This window comes from Ostrinia furnacalis, unplaced genomic scaffold (genome assembly GCF_004193835.3).
Source record: "Ostrinia furnacalis isolate ACB-3 unplaced genomic scaffold, ASM419383v2 OfSCF3063, whole genome shotgun sequence".
Taxonomy (NCBI): Eukaryota; Metazoa; Arthropoda; class Insecta; order Lepidoptera; family Crambidae; genus Ostrinia; species Ostrinia furnacalis.
The window spans coordinates 289,227-312,474 of record NW_021133302.1 but is presented as its reverse complement, the minus strand read 5'-3'; the positions used below and the strand labels follow the sequence as shown (position 1 = coordinate 312,474).

The 23,248-nt window shown below is 40.4% G+C and overlaps 2 protein-coding genes across 2 annotated transcripts; both read left to right on the top strand.

Moving 5' to 3' along the window:
• Positions 1–380: 380 nt before the first annotated feature.
• LOC114357190 (transferrin) lies at positions 381–19,574 on the top strand. Its single transcript, XM_028310695.1, has 11 exons — positions 381–723; positions 10,531–10,639; positions 11,471–11,598; positions 12,201–12,352; positions 12,995–13,139; positions 14,081–14,232; positions 14,761–14,903; positions 16,341–16,553; positions 17,780–17,977; positions 18,336–18,730; positions 19,074–19,574. The coding sequence occupies exons 1-11, from the start codon at positions 636–638 to the stop codon at positions 19,529–19,531; spliced, it is 2,181 nt and encodes a 726-aa protein (XP_028166496.1). The 5' UTR covers positions 381–635; the 3' UTR covers positions 19,532–19,574.
• A 219-nt stretch (positions 19,575–19,793) lies between these two features.
• LOC114357209 (BRCA1-associated RING domain protein 1) lies at positions 19,794–22,082 on the top strand. The gene has a single exon (XM_028310722.1). It carries the CDS (start codon positions 20,128–20,130, stop codon positions 21,727–21,729), a length of 1,602 nt encoding a protein of 533 aa, XP_028166523.1. The 5' UTR covers positions 19,794–20,127; the 3' UTR covers positions 21,730–22,082.
• The last annotated feature ends 1,166 nt before the right edge of the window (positions 22,083–23,248 follow it).

Sequence of the window (23,248 nt, the reverse complement as noted above, 5' to 3'; positions counted from 1 at the left end):
TATAATTTACACTAATAAAGTATTCAAAAGCATCTTAAAAAAGTTACGGACAAAATGACGTCGAAAATATACAGATTTTTATGGAATGACCCATATTAAGTATGTAGAGACAAAAAGCTATGTTTCACGCACGCCGGTCATCAATTTCCTATTTATAACTAAATATTTGATATTTCAGGAAATAAACTGGAAATCCCAGGCTTCGTTTTTAACGTTATCATTTGACTTAAATAAACCTATTCTATTAGCAAAGCTACTTCAAGGAAACCAATGCCAATGATATTTCATTAACTACACCTACGTCATTAATTTTAATAGGGCTCAAACCGCCCAAAACATTACACAACCAAATGTCCAGCGAAACGAGTCGTATGCATCTTCAATATAATGTATATTGATGATCGCAACCTTTAAAACCGGTTGGGTAATATTATTAAGTTCGAAAAAACAAATGTTAAGGCTTACATCAAGTTTAGTGCGCGCCAGTGCCATACTTTTGCAAGACGTGGTCGAAGACTGCGGCTGTATAGTTATGATGCCATTACGCAAAAAATAGTTTAATAAAAAAAAGTGACGTTTAATTTCGCGGGAATAATTAGGTATTTTTATAGGGCATTTAATTAATTTTTTTCAAAATGCAAAAAGTGGCTGTGATTTTGTTTTTGTTTTCGTTTATAAATAATGCCCTGCTGCAAGGAACCGGGTCCGGTACGAATGGTAACCGTAAGTATTTTTTCCACATTTTTATATAATTTAATAAATATAGTTAAGGTTTTATTTAGGCAAATTAAAAAGCTTTTTGATTTAATTAACTTTTACTAAAAAAATAAGCGAAAAACTTTTTTATTCGAAAAGCTCCATAAACTCTACGTATTTTTATATTTACCTCTACATAATTAGCTATTTTTAGTTTTTATATCATTTCGGCACTAATGCATTGATAATAATGATCAAGATAGGTACAAAATTGATACTAGTTAACTATAGAACATTTCCGCGCTTTTTATGCAACACGGACATGACTGTTTTTGCACATTTCATTTTGTAGAATCAAGGTGGAAAAAACGAACGCACTATTCTTCATTTGAAGCCTTATGAAAAAATATTATCCATATTCCATACTATAATATTTTATGAAATGATAATTGCGAAAGTTATTAGGTAATTTGTCTAGTTTTTACAAATTTTAGACTGAACCGATTTCGATGAAGTTCTTTTCTTACTAGGTACTAGAAGGTTTGAGACCCCGGGAAAAACTTAAGGTTGTTTAATTAATCCTGGATTAGATCTCAAATAGGAAACCGATAGGACGTGCGATAAAATTTTTACAACAAACCGAAAATTCACGCGCGTGATCTCGCGGGAAAAAGCTACTTTTAAGTACCTATTTTTTTGACAAGCGGCATTAATTATTTCGTAAAATTCTATGAAATCTGGAAAATCATTTCTGAATATTGGTTTACTGCAATTTCAGAATAAACTTCCTCAACAAAGTGTTGATTCTTGAGTCACCGTTCTGTTGCAACTTTCCTGCTAAAGTACTTCACCTTGTATGGAAATTCCCATACGTAGGTTATAGACTGACTGAAATAATATGATTCTTTGTTCAGAATGTTGTTGAAAATTATCCTCAACGAGGAAGCTCTTGGTTCGGTGCTCTTGGTCTGCATCTCACCGTGTTTGATGGACAGTGATGATCAGGCCGAAGGTGGAAGCGTACTTCTCCCGAAATCCTCAACCATAGAGGAACTGGCTATCTTACCTCCAACTGTCGGAACACAAAAATGCTGTTATCATGGTGTCATTTTGTTTTAAAGCTTTAAAGTCACTGGAAGGGGTCGCTACATTAATTTACCCTTGAGTTCCGGGCTCGATTCCCTGGTCCGACTCTGTTCTGGTTAGTTTAGTTAGTTTGAAAACGGTAGTACCTAAGTAACCTTTTCCTGCTATCGATTTCAAATTAAATAAATTGAATTTAATTTGAAATCTAATCTTTATGCTTCATCAGTACCGTGGGAGTATTCAGAAAAAATCTAAAAAAATAAGACAAACGCGTATCGGACTACGCTCATTTTAGGGTTCCATCAAAGTATTTAGATGACAAACATCTTCCTCGTTTTTCGTACAAGGCTAGTAAAAACACTATTATTTTTTTCAACTTTGTAGTGGTCATGCTACCTATTTAGCAACCAAAAGTACCTAATGACTAAACTGCGCTTTGGCAGACTTCTTGGCAAAACTGTTATGGATCATAACATAGTGAAACAACGGAACCCTAAACGTACATAATCCGGTCGCCCGACCTTGGGCACGACCGCGCAACCTCAGTCAGGGTTACCAACTCTGGCCAAGCTTATTAAGTTATCTGCTAAAGTATACTCCGCTCCAACAGACATTGGTATGATAGACTTAGACAGGTAATTACCTACTTATTTAGTTTGCGATGTGCATTATTCTAACCGTAAGGCTGCTTTTCCACCAAAGCTACTGAGCTCTATTGAGAGGGATGGCTTGTCAGGCATCAATAGAATCTCTTATCTAAGTAGTCAGCTAATGCACTAAGCAGTCTAGTGGAGTCTGGATAGCAGACTGAGGTTTTTGTAAGATTTTAAGCAATGATGTTTGCGAAGGATGTTATTTGTGTGTGAAGAATGTGTGCTTAAGGGGTTAATTTTGGAATATCCTTCTTGGCGGATACCTTGTCATAATAGCTGCTAAATATCTGCGTCTCTTTTAGCGCACTCTGTTCAGTGGTTTGAGCTGTCAGTATCGTTTGCTTATTAACAGTTTCACAATTTTGTCACTGACTATACTTTAACGCACACAATACAAAATGAATGAATAAAATTGTCTCCAGACCAGTGACTCAGCGAACATTTGAAAGTAAAAAAGCTCTCAATTCAACGAAGCCTTTGTTTGTACTTTATACTACCTTATGAACTTGATAGATTGATGGATTTTGTAGTTGTACGTGTCTGTCGCTCAATATTTATAACCTCTATGACTTGATTGCTTTGTTATTGCAAAAATATACCTAGCCTAGATTGGAGAGGGTCATAATACTCCTGCAGTGGAGACTAAAATTAACCTGACGATGAAGCACTAAGAAATATACTTGCTTGACTCTCCAAAATAATACAAGTAGGTACTTAGTACTTACCTACATTTTTAAGGTAAAATCACTTCTTGCACCACCTAACTTTGACCATAACTCTAGCGATAATCGGTGTGTTTGTATGCAGTTTGACAGATTTTCGACGTTTGTTAAAGTTAAAGGAAGATGGTGCAACCCAGCCTTAGCAAATGTCTAAAAAGCCACCGTATTTAGTTTGACGTACCGTCGTCTGTAAAAAAGTGGCAACCCTAGTTATTTTTGAGGAGTACTAGTTTTGTTTGCCATTTTAAACACCACAAAAACTAAAACAGGTTTTAAATGTAATAGATCAGTAAAACATGCCCAATTTACAATAATTGCAATCTATGACGGAAAACTATGGGATTTTAAAGTGATTTTGATCACAATAGTTCAGAAACAACTGTACGATCACAGCAAAACTTGATCATTAAAATTTATAGTGACGTTTCTATGAGTAGCGGTTTTGTAATGAGATTTTAATTAGGTACTTACCCATACAATGTAGTTATTGTGGTTGAATTACGGTTCCAAAATAGAATGAACAATGAAATCCCAAAAAAAAAACATGAAATATTTTTAATAATGTAATAAATTGTTAATTACTACATAATATGATCAAGTACTAGGTATAATAACACTAATATTAGAGTAAAGGTAATTAAAAAAAACTGAGTTAAATCACAGAAAAATATTTTATATTAAAAAAAAAACTTATCGAACCAGTCCCTCCCTACTAAAAGACCCAATTTTTCCCGCTAAAAAGAAATGTCACTCTCGTCTTTTTTTTTCATGCAAATGCAATAGGCCTTGTACGGCCTGATGTTTTTTTTTACTTCAAAATGCTGGTTTTTATTCTAAAATTACCTACTTTTATGTACTAAATGGGTTTAAACCTAATATTTATGGTCTCTACATCTTTTGAGAAAATGCGCTACAGATTGAAATGCATTACGAATTACAATTTTACGGAATAGGTAATAAAAATAATCAGTAGCTGGCAATGTGTCGTCAAGTTACCAAGTACTTAACCAAGGAAAATAGTAAATCAAATTTAATTAAGCTATGTTCCATTAATTTTTATATAGAGCTGTTGTGGAGTTGTTAAACGCACCATCACTTTCTTGTGAAGTATTTTTTTATCCGCAACGAGGAAGCTCTTGGCCTGTATCTCACCTGATGGGAAGTGATGATCAGGCCGAAGATGGAAGCGAGCTTCACCCGGAATCCTCAACCACAGAACTGGCTATCTTACCTCAATCTGCCGGAACACAACAATGCTGTTAACATTGTTATTATGGCGACAGACTTAGGCTGTGCTGTGTGCACCATCTTATTTTAACGTTAACAAACGTCAATAATCTGTCAAATTCCATACAAAAAACACCGGTTATCGTTAAAGTTACGGTCAAAGATAGGTCAGTGCAACTCAGCCTTATACTTAGCTAGCTAGACGGACTTAAGTACGCCCTTATTCACAAACGATGCTTAAATTGATTAAGTGAAGCAGCAAATCGAACGCACAGCTGTGGCACAGCGTTGAATAGAGCACTGTGATTGGTTCGTACCTATGTCGCACTGTGAGACTTCATTGTAATGTTTGTAATAGAACCATACCACCTACCTAACCGAACAGAAAAATCTGTCCCCATTGAGAATCGAACCCGGGACCTCTGGGTCTGAAGCAGGTGGTCTTACCACTAGACCACAGAGGCGGTTGGCATGATCACCTTTCAATCGGCGAAGTAAAATAATTAAAGCTTAATTTGTAGCTAATTTACTCGAATTTTTATCCCGTTACTTATTATTAATTAACTTAATTAATAATTAATTAAGTTAATTATTACTTCATTAACTAAACAATCGTTTGAACCGAAACTTTGACTGATACGAGTAGAACGAGTTTTGCTTATCACTTATGTTGTTTTGTAATCAAATACATTTTTTCCTGTGGATGTCGTAAAAGGCAAATTGGAATAAAATATGCAAACATTGTTTTTTTAAGTAATTTGTCAATTAAAATAATCCTTCGTGGTAAGCTAAAATATCGCGACAAGAGCCTGGATGCGGCAGACCAGTCAAAGTCAAAGTCAAAATTTCTTTATTTGTTTAGACTAATAAATAGTTCTTACAAATCGTCATATTATGCTCTTAAGGAGCCTCTACGTCTCATAATCTTTTTACCCTACCAGCGCTTCGAGACCAACATTTGGCAAGTGCTGAGAAGAAGCGCCGCAACAAACTCAGTCACCACTGTCTGCCGGTTAATATAAATAAATATAGATAGCAGTCGCTTAATATAAATAAATAGAAATCGCAGCAATAGTCGTTGTTGAAATCCTTGGGGGGCTTGTCCAGCAGTGGACGTCATTTGGCTGACACGTACGAACGAACGAAGCTAAAGTGCTAAAATGAAAGGACAATGACCAAAAATGTATGGAGTGTGGTCCAAATGTCCACCACTAACGAGACCTATGTAGTAAAATTATAGTCTACTAACTAAATACTGATTCATTATAACCAAACCGCAATCAAAAATATGCTGTCAGTAAAAAGTTATGACTGAATGAAAAGTCTGTTTTTTACCTTTTCATCCGAAAAATCTTCTTGATATCATTCTATCCATTGCACATTTTGGACTAATCTACGCATGTTATGTCATGTCGCATGTGGCGCGGGGTTATAGATGAATTTTATTAAATATTATACTAGCTGTGCCTACGACTTGTACGCGTGAAAATAGTTTGAATAATATTTCCCATTTTTACAACATTTGTCTTTACTGCTCCGCCCCTATTGGTTGTAGGGTGATGTTATTTATCCTAAAACCATCCTTGATAAATGGGCTATCCATAAAATTTTTTTTTTTTAAATCGGACCAGTTCCTGAGATTAGCGCGTAAACTACTACGATTTTTCAAACAGTCATAACTTTTTACTGACAGCTTATTTTTTTTTCGTCCCATACTGAAAGTTAATCTCTATTTTATGGACTATAAGCCAATATAGGTCTCATTAGTGGTGGACATTTGGACCACTTTCGGTCATTGTCCTTTGGCTGGTAGGTTCCTTAGGTAGACATCCGTTAAGAACGGATTTTACGAAACTCTACCCCTAAGGGGGTAAAAAGCGGTCCACGCGTAAGAAGTCGCGGGCGGCCGCTAGTAGCTAAATACATAAATGTTGGCCTATAGTTGTCGGACTACATTTATTATTTAGCTACTAGCGGGGAAGTGAATCTCTTCGTTCCGGAGAGTCCCGGTGCCAGCGGTGGTCAAGTTGGCCGAGATTGGCTTAAAGGTTAGTGGGAACAGCTATTCTCCTCTGCACGCAAAATTTGGGAAGGTAATTTGGACCCGAATAAGATCCCGCCTGGTGTGGCTATAACCATAGAGTTTAGTTATTTAAACGTTAGTATACGAAATTCTTAGAAAATTACTCTAGTTTCCTTGCTAATTATTAATTTATTATCCTTTAATTACGCACTGGGAATTTATGCATAAGTTCTATTTATGCAATTTGACTAATAGTCCAGTCATTTCGTCCGAAAAAAAGGCAAATAAAAGAAAATGAATTTGCGCTTCTAATTTTTTAATATGTTGTAGGGGATACCTAGAAAAGCTTAACTTGAGATTGTCGACCAAGCTTTCCTAGGAGCTTTCGCCGCCATCTTGGAAAACGCTTAAAATTTGTTTTTCGGCAATAACTCGGCTATCCGATGAGATTCGAAAATTTTTGTAGGACACTTTTTGTAGCTTTCTTTGTGCTCTACAATAACGCCCGAACCATTTTTAGCGTATCATGCATCGTTATCGAGATATCGATCGATAAAGTCAAAAATTTTGGACACAATTTTTGTTTTTTTCTTTTTTTTTCTTTGGGTCTTAATAAATATGAAAAATTCCGAAATAATTAAATAATTAATTAAAAAGTAAAAAGTAAAATTTAATTACTTTTAATTACTTTTTAATTACTTTTTTTTAAGTAACGGCAAAGCATTTGTATTAGTTGGTTCTTGTTTTGATCCCTTGTGAGAAACTTCTCCTGGCTAACTTTTGGAGTAGTTGTCTCATCGAATGTGAACTCCGGCGATTGGTTTTTTCTCGAACGTCGTACTCTTTCCGAAGTTTTCGTTCCAGCGAGTGTCATATCAGTCGGATAACCGTCGAATATGATTGCAACCTTTCCTTCGAAGTTATGTTGTACGTATCTGACGTTAATTATTTAATTATTCCGAAATAATTTGTGTCCAAAATTTTTGACTTTATCGATCGATATCTCGATAACGATGCATGATACGCTAAAAATGGTTCGGGCGTTATTGTAGAGCACAAAGAAAGCTACAAAAAGTGTCCTACAAAAATTTTCGAATCTCATCGGATAGCCGAGTTATTGCCGAAAAACAAATTTTAAGCGTTTTCCAAGATGGCGGCGAAAGCTCCTAGGAAAGCTTGGTCGACAATCTCAAGTTAAGCTTTTCTAGGTATCCCCTACAACATATTAAAAAATTAGAAGCGCAAATTCATTTTCTTTTTTGAATGTACGTAATGACTGGACTATAAACAATATGCTATGTTTGAAGGTTTTCCTCCGAGTAACCTTGGTTAAATTGTCTCTAAGGTAACGTTAGGTTATAAATACTTACATATTTTACAGTACATATAACATTGTACTCAAATATTTATTTGGTGGAACAAATAGATGATCCAATCAGGTCATTTAGTTTCCATAGCAGGAGCACGACTTTTTCTAAAATTATCAGAGACAATGAAGGATTTGGCCTACACCCCCCACGCTGGCCAGACGAATTGGGGAGGCATTATTCGCATATAATTTATCCATTAATGGCCTTTAATGGAACCACGGGAACTCCTCCTATACTTATTCTTCTGATTAAATTCGTTGCGGGTTCCAAGACAGTTAGCTATCCTCGGTACTACTTACTCAACCTTCACTGGTTGGATTTCATGGGAGGCCAAGCCGTAGATCCTGGCTACACAGGAGTTGCAGTGGTGGAAAAGTGTAATGGGAGAAAAGTAGTTAGTGACTGCTAGAGATGCTACATTTGTGCAAAAAGTAACAACGTATTCAATATTTTTCATCATTTTAACCGTAGGACGTTCACTGCTGAACATAGGCCTCCGGATTTCCATAATGATCGGTTGGTGGCGGCCTGCATCCAGCGCCCTCCCGCTACCTTTATGAGGTCGTCGGTCCACCTTGTGGGTGGACGTCCTACGCTGTGTTTTCCGGTACGCGGCCTCCACTCCAGAACCTTGCTGCCCCATCGGCCGTCAGTTCTGCGTAGTTAATATTTTATGTGCCCTGTCCATTGCCACTTTAGCTTGCTAACTCGGTGATCCGTAGGGCTATGTTAATTTACATTTACATTTACAGCGACTTTGATAATTAATTTTATTAACTGTAAAGTATTTTAGTTTCACATCAGGCTGATTTGAGCCTGTCCAACTTTATTAACGTTAGTGTAAAAATATGTTCAATAAAATAACATAACTAGGTATTATTCTGTTTAAAATATTATAACTTCACGGAATTGTCCTCAATATATCAATATTGGTTCTTATGATTTACCAGGTTTTCCTCGTAGTAGCTACCTAAGAAATCTATTATTGTTCTGCAATTATCATACCTCATATGTATTATTATCATCATCCTCAAATTAGTAACTAAGTAGCTGTACCCGTGATGCATGAAAATAGTTTGAATAATTTTCGTTCTTGAAACATTTTTATTTATTGATTCGACCCTATTGGCTGTTTAGGGTGATGTTAAAAAGTCTCAAGCCTTCCTCGATAAATGGGCTATCCAACACAAAATATTTTTTTCAAATCGAACCAGTACTTAGTTAGTTCCTATAGATGATTAGCGCGTATAGTTAAATAAAAGTAACAAACAAATTCTTCAGCTTTAATTTTAGCATATTTTTCCTCGATTTTGAGGTGGTTTGTGTTTTCTTTTATTCGGCACCTCGTACCTACGTAACTAATGGATTTTCCAAATGGGTGCTACTAACCACTCAAAAGTAAAAGGACTTGCGTCATACATACGGTCCGAGGATTCCCAATGACATCACTCATCTCTTTTTTTCATTACGACACCGTGGGTTACAAAAAACAGGTCCATTTGTGTGCATTTGTTGAACAAACAAAAGTTTTTGAAAATAAAATAAAAACTGTCAACCATAGCATGTCACTTTCCCGCCAAAAAGACGCAGCCATGTCAAAAAGGCGGGAAAATCGCGGAGCCGAGCGCTGCCGATGAATTCCGAAACAAACCGAGGTCGACCGGTAGGTCGTCTCGGTGTCTCGGTCGGATCTTGAATAAAGTTTTTGGGTAATAATTTTGCGCAATGACATTCATAAAATAATAATGAGAATTGGGCCCCACTTCTTTATTTGATTGTTGTAAACTACTTTTTGCCCTCGGCGTCGCCCGTGTGAATTTCCGTCAGTTATGGCCATATATTTTGAAGATCGCATGAAAATCCGTTCACTACCTAAATAAATATTTTTTCTTTCTGTCTTTCCTTCAATATTTTTCGAGTCAAATCTGACAGCTGCAGCTCCTCTGTCCTTTGATTTTGACTTTAATTTCAGGTGCATTTTATGCTGATTAAAGTTGGTTTAAATATGTTTCAAAAGGAAAAAGATTTTAGGTCAAGACCGCCATACGTGGGCGCACTATTTGTTGATGCCAAACAAACAATAGCGAAACAAATTAGTGCTATTAAAAACAAAATGAGTCATATTTATTATAACTTTTGAAAGGAATGGTGACCTTTAGAGTTCATGGATACAAAATTAACGTAAATGTACGAATGTTTCGCTCGCTGATTTCTGGAAAAATGCATCTGTATGAGCCTTGTTAATTAATTAAGGCATAATTAGTGATGTTTAATTATAATTTTATTAACTGCATCCTGCTGCGAATAACTTTACTTTCATCATCATTATCATCACTGGTCATTTTAAGCCCAGTTTCTGGAATGAGATTTGTAACTTAAGCGGGCTTTTCTATCTACTCAGGGGTGAAAATGATTAATAAATTCATAGTTGATTATAAGATGAGCACACCCAAGCCTAAAATCTCAATTCAGAAAGAAACCAGTCAAACCAGGTCTTAGTTTTCATGGCAGGAGCATGGCCCTCTCTTTACCAGAGGCAAAAGCATTTGGCCTACACAGACACTCCCCACCTCAGATCATAGAAGGGAATGATCTGTTTTCATTTATATATTTACCCCTTATTTGATCATTTATTTACCCCTTAGTCGCCTATTACGACGACATCCACGGGAAGAGTCTACTAAGCCAGAACCATACGGCTTCAATCCAACATTATAATATAAAAATGGTTTAACACTGTCCTTTTGTTCCAGTACGGCTGTGCGTGGTGGAAGGCCGAGGGTCGTACAAGAGGACGTTGAAAAACTGCCCAGTGCTGGACAAGGAGTCGTCTGGCGTCGAGTGCGTGTTGGGGACTGACCGGTGAGACATTTGATACACTAGTTTGATGAACTGGGGTTCAGAACCTTCAGGGATTCTCTAGAGACCGTCGAGTTGCAAAATTTGCCATTGTGCATCTTAACGAAAGCTCTTGGTATTTCACCTGATGGGAAGTGATGATCAGGCCGAAGATGGAGACGAGCTTCATCCGGAATCCTCAACCACAGAGGAACAGGTTATCTTCCCATAAACTGCCGATACATAATAATGCAAAGCCATGACGTCCTACGTAGGTATGCTTTCAAGCACCCTAGCAGTGGGATGAGAAGAAATGACGCAGCTTCCAAAATTCTGCCTACAGATCAGATCCAAGCTGCACGCATCATCCTCCTCGAAGTTGTCTCTACTACCGGACTATTCCCACCTCTCGTTCCCACCTCTGCAACTCCTGCTAGATCCTGCTCTCCTCCTGCAAGATCTCTAGCTTGATCTTCCACTAAAATCCAAATAAATAGTCCCAAGGGAAAGTTAAAAGAACTCTTTTTTTAAGATTCGTATTGAACAAATTACTGTATTCTCGTTAGCCCCTCGTGTAAGCCTCGTAAATAAGCTTGTGTTACGAGTGGGCTCAGCCTCACCATAATAGTCGAGCGACCGAGGGATTCGAACCCGCGTTCCTCGGATCTCGAGTCGGCCAGTCCGACCACTCCACCGTTAGGCTGTCGTGGCAATAAACCTGCAATAAAACTTTGAACCTGCAAAGTTAATCAGAACGACATAGGAGGACTTTTAATGAAATTAAAACTCTTTTCCTCTTGTTTGTCTTGTGTCTACTATTATTAAAGTTTAATTGGAATATCTGGTGTGTTCCAGCCTGGATTGTCTCCGGCGCATCAACAAAGGCACGGTCGACTTCGGCGCCTTCAGCCCTGAGGACCTCATCGCGGCGCAGTGGGCAGGCGTCGACGTGCTGGTCACTAACGAGCTGCGGTATCGATCCAGTAAGTAACACTCTTCATCATTTTAACTTAAATAGAAAGACACGGGTGTTAACGCGACATTTATTAATGAGTAACATTATGTACTCACGGAATGACGTTTCGGCTGCTATGCTGCAGCCGTGGTCACAAGCAGACTGGCGGCTCGCGGCGTCGTCCGTTCGGGCGGGCTTGAATTCGGCGGCATCATTTCAGTCATAGGACGTCCACTGCTGAATAAAGGCCTCCTCCCCCTCCAATGATTTCTAAAGACCACCCGCATCCAGGTACTTCCCGCGACCTCACCAGGTCGTCGCGGTCCACCTAGTGGAGGGCCTGCTCACACTACGTCTTCTATTCCAGCTCATGGTCTCCATCTCCAATCGATATTGTTTCTGCCCCAGCGGTTATCAGCTCTACGAAATATGTGCCCCGCCCACTGCCACTTGATTTTAACAATTCTGTGGGCTATGGCGGTCACTTTGGTTTTCCTGCAGATCTCCGCATACAGCTATTCTTCGGATACAGGCATATATCTGCGGCAGAATCTGATATCTTTGTGATTTTTCGTGCATTAGACCTTTTTTTGTGCTATACCTCATCACGATGTCTTCTCCTTCTCACAGAGCCCTTCGAACGTTCGGTGGTGGCAGTGGTCAACCGCCGGATATTGTCGGACGAGCCCATGCCGGTCCGAGCCCTCCTGAAGAACAGGACCCTATGCCACCCTGGATCTGGCGTGGACGATCTGAGGCCGCTTAGTTTCACTCTTTCTGCGGTAAGTGGTCATAAACTAGGAGCCACCGTAAACGGGTAGTCTGAAACCTGGTTTCCAACAAAGCGAAGAGGAGTGGAGACGAAAGGAGGTGATGAAAGTGGCTTTCGGTTGTGTGAGGCACGTGGAAAAAGCACCGGAAAACGGCGCGTGAGAGAACCGGTGGAAACCAGGCCTGAATGAAACCGTCATCATTATCAGGGGGCTTAGTGTGAGTTTACATCAAATGTTGTCACTAGTAAGTGCGTAAAAAATGACATCAAAGGTATGACGGATTGTACAGCGCCCCTAGCGGAGACGTTTATCAAGAAAATTTTATCTAACGCGCTCATTAGTGAGGACGTTTGATATAAACTCACACTCAGCCCACTGAGCGCGTGAGAGAGAAGTGTAGGTATATCCAAAACCTCTATGTAATCCAAACCCTTTGATAAATTAGAATGGGCGTACTTCTGTAGTGGAGACTGAATCACTGGCTGATGATGCAGGTCTATTAACAAATTTTGTGTCAGCGAAATATCGATTAATGATGATGAGGGAAGGCGATGGAGTAGACCGTTGCCAACCAACTAATCTGAAAATCATTGGAAATGATTCAATGATGTTGATGAAATGTCGATTCTTCTATTTTGTTATTTCTTCCAGTATTTGGAGTTCCAAGTGCTTTCCCGGGACTGCCTTGACGATTTATCCCTGGCTGAGAACCGGGTCAAAGCATTGGCCGACTTCTTCGGAAGCTCCTGCAAGGCTGGGGCCTGGGTGGTGGACAAGAACAGAGACGCACAGCTTAGTGAGTATCATACTTACCTACTACTCTTATGACTCAACAACCCTAAGGCACGGTTTCCACCAAGGCGGAGCGGAGCGGAGACCGTGGCGGAGAAGTGTCGAGCGGACGAATTTTTCTAGAGAATTTGACAGCGGCGGTGGCGTGGCGTGGAGAGGAGAAGTGGAAATAATGAAAGCTCACGAAGATCTGACTGCGTACTTGCGTACAACATAGTATAAAAAATGATTGACGTTAAAAGTTGCATCTCTAAAAAGTCTATTTGCCACAGGTGGAAACCGAACAAACAACCCTTTTGCTTACTGTGGCGACTGCTCTGACCTCTGAGTTCTGAACTAGTTTGATAACTCGAAGTTCTTGAAAATACCCTGATGATGATGATCATAAGCCAGGTCTCCAGCGCGTGTTTTGCTATACACAATCCACAAAATTTTGATTGCCTTAAAAAACCATTTTACCAAATTTCTGTCTTGTCAGGGACCACATATTTTTATCAAAATTCTATGAAAGGGGAGGTCGATTTCTCGTCCACTGTGCGCCGTTTGCGTTGTGTAGATTCGACTCATCACGTCACGTCACTTGTTTATTACGATGTCTTCGCGGACCACTTGGAATGCCTATGCCACTTGGAATATGTTTATGTATTTAGATGTATGTCTATTATATTAATATGTATTCTTATGTTATTTATTTTATCTAATGCTATGTAAGTATATTAATTAAACGTCATATTTATTGCACCGCCTTAGTCTCTCTACTCGACCTGTGGTTGACTGGCAGATAATGCCACCTGGCATTAAGTCCGCCACTGTACAATTGTATGTGCAAAAGTGTAAATAAAAAAAATAAAATAAATGCCTCCAGGGACCACCAGTGGTCCGCGGACCACTGGTGTAGAGCAAAACACGCGCTGGAGACCCGGCCAACCTTCCACTCTATTCCAGAACGCAAGTACTTCTCGCTATGCGCCGCATGCGGCTCCTCCTCGTGCAGTGCCAACGACCCTTACTGGGGCAGCTCGGGCGCGCTCGCCTGCCTTGCCGAGGTGGGGGACGTGGCGTGGGGCGAGCTGGTCGACATCCAGGCTTATTTCGGGGTAAGGCTATGTAAAAAAGTCCATTTAATTCCATTTAATTTCATTTAATTCCATTTAATTCAGTTTAATCCTATTTAATCCCAATTTAGTCCCATTTAATTCCATTTAATTCCATTTCATTCCATTTAATTCCACTTCATTCCATTTCATTCCATTCCAATTCATTCCACTCCATTCCATTCCATTCAATTCCATACGATTCCATTCCATTCCATTCCATTCCATTCCATTCCATTCCATTCCATTCCATTCCATTCCATTCCATACCATTCAATTCCATTCCATTTCATTCCATTTCATTCAATTTCATTCCATTAAGTTCCATTCAAAATTAAAAATCAAAATCAAAAATATTTATTCAGTTTAGACCACAAGTGGCACTTGTGTATTATTTCATTCTATTAAATTCCATTTCATTCCATTCCATTCAATTTCATTCCATTCCGATGAATAGCGATGCTTCATCGATCGAACGCAGCCGTCCCAATAAAAGAAATCACCCTTTATCAATTCAATTTTCCTCCCCAGCTAACGGAACCGCGCGGCAAGTCGCTGCGCCCTCCAGCGGAGAAATACGCGTACCTCTGCCGCGACGGCTCGCACCAGCCGCTGGAGACGCCGGAGCCTTGCGTGTGGCTGCAGCGGCCGTGGCCCGTCATCGTCGCTAAGAGGTAACACTACAACTACCCTGTAGTCTTCTAGACTGGAGCCGTTCTCCTAGATGAGCGACGGAACGCGTCATGAAGCAAGACGACGCGATGTGACGCTATGCGATCTTCTCTACAGTCTAGATAGAACGAGAGAGGAGCGAACAGCGCCATATTTGGAATCTTACCCGGGTTGCTAGGTGAGCGAAGGAAGGCGACGTAGAGCGACGCTGCGCTATGCGACATAATGCGACCGATACCTTACGTGACTGACATAGGTACCTACTATGTCCTACGCGGCTACGTAGGTCACTACTATTATTTACAGCTACCTACATGATATTTTCGCGTCGGGTCGCGTTGCTTCGCGACTGTCTAATATCGGAGGCAAATGGAGTATTTGGTCTGCTGTCTCTCTCTCTCTCTCTCTGAGCTGACTAGAAGGGCTGTGAAGGCGGTTAGCTCTCGTCTTCCATTGGAAGACAATGATCCTCAACCACAGAGGCATTCGCCAGTCCTCTCCAGCTGACGGGGCCTCGCGGCAACTCGCTGCGTCCTCCAGCGGAGAAATACGCGTACCTCTGCCGCGACGGCTCGCACCAGCCGCTGGAGACGCCGGAGCCTTGCGTGTGGCTGCAGCGGCCGTGGCCCGTCATCGTGGCCAAAAGGTAACACTACAACTACCCTACAGATTGGAGAGCAAAAGGCGCCATATTTGGAATCCTTTCATCACCAGAATCATCAGCGTCTTTAGTCTCCTTTTCTGAGTCTTCGTCGCCAAGAGGTAACATTACACTACCCTGCAGTCTTCCAGACTCGATACATTGTCCTAGATGAGCGACGGAACGCGACATACAGCGACGCGATGCGATACGACATAATAACTGCAGCAGCCCTGACCCGTCATCGTCACCAAGAGGTAACACAGTCATCATCATCGTCATTTCAGCCATAGGACGTCCACTGATAAACAAAAACTTCCCCTCATAAAGGTAGCAAGAAGGCTCTGAATGCAGGTCGCTTCCAACGACCCCTCTCTCAGGTAAGCACGGCTCGCACCAGCGATGATCAGACCTAATAAACTACAGGTCACTTTTATCACAGGTTAATGCACAACCTTTGATACACTGATGAGTTAGAAAAGTGTCTTAAAAGCCTCCAGAAAAATCAATTGCTGCAAGGTCATCATCGTCAGGACACTAGTCTCCACTGCAACAACCCGACCCTCTCTATTTTACCAGAGATATTGGAGCATTTATTTGGCCGTACAATCACAGGTACAATCTATAAAAAGGGTGGGACAGTAAGCACGGCTCTTACCAGCCAATGGGGACCCTGTATAACTGCAGGTAGAACGAGATAGTAGCGACAGACGCCATATTTGCAATCTCATGTACTGTGTAGCCTTAAAAGTGATGAAAAAATATCGTGTTTTTCACTCACCGCTTTTTATTTCTGCAGGCGAGCATCAGAAGCAGTAGCCAACCTGGCTCTCTCTCTCCACAACAACAACGTCACCGTCGACCCGCACTGGCGCGGAGCCTTGGCGGCTTTACTGGAGATCCGCTCAGCACAGCCGGAGCCTCTGCAGCCTCCGGTCACACCAGCCGACTACCTGGCCAAGGCTAGAGGGTTCAGAGAGGCTTATAGCCAGACTGGGTGTGTCCCGCCTAGGTAAGACTTGACTAAAGACTTCTTCGTTTCTAGAATACTTGTATCTTCCACTCCTATAAGTAGCTGCCGTCAGAACTGCCTGCTACAATGGCCAAGAATCTTTGAAGATCTAGATATTCGAAGAAGAAGAAGGCTGGAAGGAGGCTTGTAGCCAGACACACCCGTTCCTCCTAGGTAAGACTTTTCGTTTTGACAAAGACTTCTACCACCCCTATAACTAGCTAGCATTGGTTCCCAAAGTGGGGCGCGCAAAGACCTTTAAAGGGTGGCGCGGGCCATCTGTGTACTTAAGTATAAAAAACCTGCGACCGCTGAGAGAATGCATTCCAATCTGCTCGATACAACCAATAAATAATCTTGACTGGAGGAGGGAGGGTGCGGAATTTTTTGTATGGTCGAAAGGCGGCGCGTCTCAAATAAGTTTGGCAACCAATGAGCTAGAGGATCTTCATCCGATGGTGTCACATGATGACCATCTGGTCAGGGCTAAGGGCTCCAGAGGCGTACTTATAGTCAGACTGGGCAATTCCTGTCTAGGTAAGACTCTTCTGTTTCTAAAACTAGAGCAGCTATTGTCTAGTGCTGTATCAACACATTTACGACGTCACCATCGACCCGCACTGGTGCGAAGCCCTGGCGGCTTTACTGGAGATCCGGTCGGCGCAACCGGAGCCTCTGCAGCCCCCGGTTACGCCGGCTGACTACCTGGCCAAGGCTAGAGGGTTCAGAGAGGCGTATAGCCAGACGGGGTGTGTCCCGCCTAGGTAAGACTAATTCTATTGACTTACCTAATCCTGTATCTCCTCTATATCTGCCAGTCAAAACTGATAGGTACCTGATCAGAGGATCTTCAGAATTCTGAAAGGTTAATCCCGGTCGCCCTCGAAGCTCGCAGACCAGTTATAGACTGAATGCATTTTACCTGGGTAAGATGACCCTATAGCTGCCGATTACACCTGTCGACGTGTCATTTATTTTGTCTGACTTGTATTTGGCCAGTTTTGAAACAAAACCGCCAATCTCCTTCCAGCACAACCAATCTTTGCTTAAAAGATTTGACGTTTCTTGCGCTGCTTCTTCTCAATACTGGCCCATATTATTGTCACAAAGCATTATCCGTTGCTCGTTGTTGCTGAAAAAAAATTTGGAACATGTGAAAAAATTTCCCTTTAGGATTCAAACAATAGAAATCTGTTCACATTAATAATTTTGATTCTCCCTTCCAGGCACATAACCTTTTGCACTACCTCCAACTTGGAGCGCAACAAATGCGAGTGGCTGAGCGAAGCGGGTGCTGTGTACGGAGTGGCGCCATCTATCCAGTGCGCGATAGCCAACAGCACTAGCGAATGTATGAAGGCGGTGGCCAACGGCGATGCTCACATCGTGGCTGCGGATAGCAACTGGCTGATGAAGGCAGAGAGGTAAGTTTACGAGTACTACTTCACTGAAAAAAAAAAAATATCTATCTTCATAATATAATAATGAAACTTTGTGAGGATGGGTGGAGATGTTTGAGGAAGGTTTATGGATGTGGCCAAACGCAATCCGCGTGAGCTATAAAGAAAAAGTTTAAAATTTGACTACTGTTGGAGACTTCTTGGCAAGAAAATGAGGCATCATGTTTGCTAGTATTTTTTTTTCTTCTGTTGTCTGTCTATCTCTCTACTAGCGACATGGTTCTATATGGCGCCATCCCATGCAATATTTCTCCTTCTTTTCTTTGTACTATGGTTGAAAGCAGATAGCAGCAGCAGTTGAAAAAGATATTTATTTTTACAGAGACTACAACTTAACCGCTGTTCTACACGAAGCCACGCCAATAGTAGACAAAACCCACACAGTTGTTGCGAACGTGCTTACCGATTCACACATCAACAAAATGGCCGATTTGCGCGGGAAACGAGTCGCTTTTCCCGAATACGATGGCGTCGCCTGGCATTCCGTTCTACGCTACTTGAAAAACAAAGAAGAATTGTCTTGCGGCGATTTCAAAGGGTATTTCAAAGAAATCTGCGCTCCAGGAGTGAGCCAGAGCGTTATTGAGCAAGCCAAAGTCTTCACTACGAATTGCTACGAAGAGGGTCTGAGTGGAGAAATGCAGGCGCTGAAAGCACTCGTTGAGGGAAAGACCGACGTTGCTTTTATAAGCATGGAGACTTACAAAACGTATAGAGGTTAGTAAAAATATTAAGCAGACTTTCCTTCATAGTAATAACAATTTTGACTTTTTAAAAAGTTCTGGGCGCTGAAAATAATTAATAGATTTCATGTCTCCCTATGCACAGTCCACCGACTTTTAGTTAGCCGATAGTTGGGCCCGATTTCAATTTGCATGAAGAATCAGCCGATACCTAATCGGTTTAAGCAGCACTTTCATACATCTCCTATGAGCCCGACCCAACTATCGGCCAACTAAAAGTCGCTGGTCTGCGACTAGGCTAAAAGTTTGAGTTGCTTTCGACACAGACAAGTGCTAAGTATTGTCCTGTTTAAAATGATGTGTTTTTTCGTTTCCAGCCAAGCTGATCTCACAACCATGGGCAAGCGAACCTCTACAGCTCAATCCAGTGTGTCCAGAAGACAACCCAAAATACTGCTTCATCAGCTGGGCCAACATTGGCCACATATACGCCTCAAAGAACATTTCAACCATGCGCCACCAAGAAATCGTCAACGTATTCACCAAGCTGGACCAACTGTTTGGCAAACAGTATCCATTCCATAACTCCATCTTCTCTATGTATAGCCCATTTAATCATCAACCAGATGTCTTATTCCACAATAGCACGAAGAATTTAATCACCGATGATAGTTTAAAGTCACAACCCTACAGCCGGATTCCGTTGAATTTCGAACGCAGCCTGTCAAACTCAACTGACAGCTGTCAAGCGGAGGAAATCGCTAATTTGAGCGCGAAAATTCAACCGGGATTACTGGTAATGATGGTCTCTCTAGTCGTTTATTTAATAAGTTAAAAGTCAATACCAATATTTTGTAAGATTAAAATAATAACTCGTTTGACTGTTGTTTTATTTTGGTGCCAGTTAGGGAATAGGTCTCCACGCACGCAATCAATTAAAAAACAACTAGAACACCCAGGTGATAATTATATTATAATCAACGACATAGAAATCATCAAGAAATAAACTTCTTTTAAATGTGGTTTCGTTGCCCTTGCCGAAGCTGTGAAGCTGAAGGTGTCAGACTGACCGAGTCATGAATTCATGATCCGAGGAATGCGGGTTCGATTCCCGCTCACTCGTGCATATTTAGCTTACCACGAGGTTAACAGGATTTAAAAAAGTTAATTTCGAAGTCGACTGATATGAGCCATAACCCTCCTTCTGGAGCAATCGGGTAAAAATAATGGAGAGGCCTCTTTTATAACAACTAACAAGTGATGTACGGTTTCTGAACGTAGCGTTCGAAACATCTGCCTGTCAATTCTGTCATTTTTTTTGTGTCACTGTCAAACGCAATCTGTGATGTTGTCAACAACAAACAAGTTTCCCGCGAGCTGAAACTTTATTACTGAAAATCAAGTGAAAAACCAACTTTTTACAACAAAATAATGTCTGCGACTGATCTGAGTAATTTTCTGAAGGCCCTCGACGCGGTGAAACAAGATTATACCTGCGGCGTTTGCTCCAATCTCTGCGAGGATCCTGTTACTTTGAGCAAATGTTTTCATTTGATTTGTGGCAAACATTTCGAGAGTTTGAAGACATGTCCGACTTGCAACGTGTCTTTGGAAGGCTGTACTATCTTCGCTGATAACCGTTTAGGACCTTGCGTTCAGTCTGCGAAAGAATTGGACAAGATTTTCGACAATTTTCGCCCTAAGGATGCCCAACCTACAAAAGCTGAAAATACAACGAAAGCGCCGAAAAAGCGCGCCAGGCGCAACACAAACGACAAATCAAGCGACGAAAAGGCACAAAAAGAGACTAAAGCGCTTTCAGACAAATCTAATAAGGTACAAAAGCCAAATATGAATACTTCTCTCCTGTCTAATGCTAGTTCTAAAGCTAACAAAGCAATCGAGAAACGTAATAACAAAGGTGAGACGATGCTTCATATATCCTGTAGATTGGGAAAAATCGATAAAATCACAGAACTACTCAACCAGGGTGCCAATACAAACACAAAAGACAATGCTGGCTGGACACCGTTGCACGAAGTTGTTCAAAACGGCCGTTTGGACTTGGTCAAGCTGTTGTTACAGTATAATACTCTAATAAACGTGCCCGGGCAGAGCAATGAGACACCGTTGCACGAAGCGGTGAGGTATAACCACATTGATATTGCCGTAGAGTTGGTTAAGAATGGTGCGGATTTAAATGCTCGCAACTGTAAAGGAGAAACCCCTTTGCAATTGGCACAAGGAGCTATGAAGGAAAAATTAATTATGGCATCGGAAGATATCATTCAAACGCAAACTGTCAACATTACATTGATATCAAACCTTCATTCGGAATTAGATTTTGATGATATTCGAGTATACTGTAACTCACAATTTCGTACTGTACAGAACAAATTGAAGTTGTTAACGAAACATCACACCAATTTGCATGTTGAAACAAAATTCACGAAGAAAGTTACCCACTTAATAGTAGACGCAGAGGAAGATAGAGTTTGTACATCAAGTTTGGATGTGCTACAAGGAATAGCCTATGGCGTATGGATTTTAACAACAGACTGGATAACGAAGTCAACAGAAGACAAACTAGAACCATTTGATCGCTACGAAGTGACTGGAGTTGGTTCTAAAAATTACAACGGTCCCAAAAACGCCAGATACAACAAGTACAAGCAATTCCCTGGATTATTTGATGGTTGCCATTTCTATTTGCACAATTTCAACACGAAATATGAAATTACAAAAAACATTGTCGTAACAAAAGCTCTGCTCACAAAATTGATAATAGATGCCGGTGGAATCGTTCTCCGGAGAGTTCCAAATCCAGAATCCATTCCGGACTCTGAGAAACTTGTTCCGTACCATGCAAATAAGGATGGGAAATTAGTGAATTGTTCTCATTATATTATTTTTAAGGATATGTACGAACCAATGTATAATATGCAGCATTTGAAGGCTTTACCAATTGGATGGTTGATTGAGTGTATTGAAAAGTATGAATTGTGCGAACCAATTGTTTACAATTATGCTTAGATTTGGAATGACGAATGAATATGTATAAATATTTATCAAGCTCTCTAAAGATGGCCTTGTTACAAAATCTTACAATTAGATTGTATTAAGTACGAAGTACTAAAAATCAATTAACTACCTCAATTTTTGGTCCATCTATTTTATGTAGGTATTGATTTCTCTAATTTAAATATAGTAATAATGACTCTTAAAGAATATAAGAAATATAAAGCCCATAGGCTCGAATCTTGTCTGTGTTAGAATGAGTATTGAATGTTAATTATTCTGAATAATAAGCTTATTTTGGGAAGGATTTAATTATGTTATAATTTAATTAGCCTCATAAGTGGCCATTTATTTTTGAGTTTTACTGAATAAAGTATTTTGTATAGATTTGAATGTTTTCTTTAACCCATTTAAATGTGGTAGCCTTATTGAAATATTTTAGGTACAGTCAATCAAATACTTAAATCTTGTAATTTGGAGAGAGGAGTAAGCCCCAGATTAGAAGTATTTTCATCGATAAATTATCCATAGATCATAATTCGAGGTTTAGGCTAGTTTCTAGCTTGCGGAAGTCAACTAATACAAGTTTTATTGCTAGTCTATACCTCACTTTGTGGCGCAAGTACACTATGCAGAAAATTATCCAAGTCGAAGCACTAGCCCGCACACCGAAGTCTGGGCGACGCACGCGAGGAGGGAGTCAAAGTCAAAATTTCTTTATTTGTTTGGACTAATAAATAGTTCTTACAAATCGTCATTTTGCTCTTAAGGAGCCTCTACATGTCTCAATCTTTTTACCCTACCAGCCAGCGCTTCGAGACAACATTTGGCAAGTGCTGAGAAGAAGCGCCGCAACAAACTCAGTCACCACTGTCTGCCGGTTAATATAAATAAATAGAAATAGTAGTAGTAGGTACATTCGATTCAGGAGCAGTTCACTGAATTTACCATGCATTCTTGTATGGTGTATCTTATAAGAATGGGTATACAAGATTGCGTTGTATATTAAACAAGATAGTGACGTGCTAATATCTAGACTTACATATTAAGATACTAGTAGAAATGACTCGCATACATAAATTTGAATAACATGGATTGACCAGTCCCCGAAAGCAGCGCCTGTTCACAGACATGACGAGTGAACCAGCCATCGCTTCACTCGACCATATTAGAGGGAATGTAACGACCCGCCTCACTACCCCACCTACTTTCCGCCGGAGGAGAAAGTAACCGAGATGGTGTTCACACTAATACGTCTTGGCCAATTTCCAGCATAGTGTACTTGCGCCATTAAAGTTTGATCACTACTTCTCTGAACACACTGTAGATGGCGGAATGCTCAAAAAACTTTGTGCCCGGTTTGAATGGGACATTACAGACCCACAAGTTACAAAAAGATAAAAATAAAAGAAGTAAATCAGATGAAGGTATATTATTATTTTATTTTTACTGTTTATTACACATACCCTACACTTTGTTTACACTTTTTACATTCATACAAATCTAGGTAAAGTAGCCTCCTCATAAAATTAAA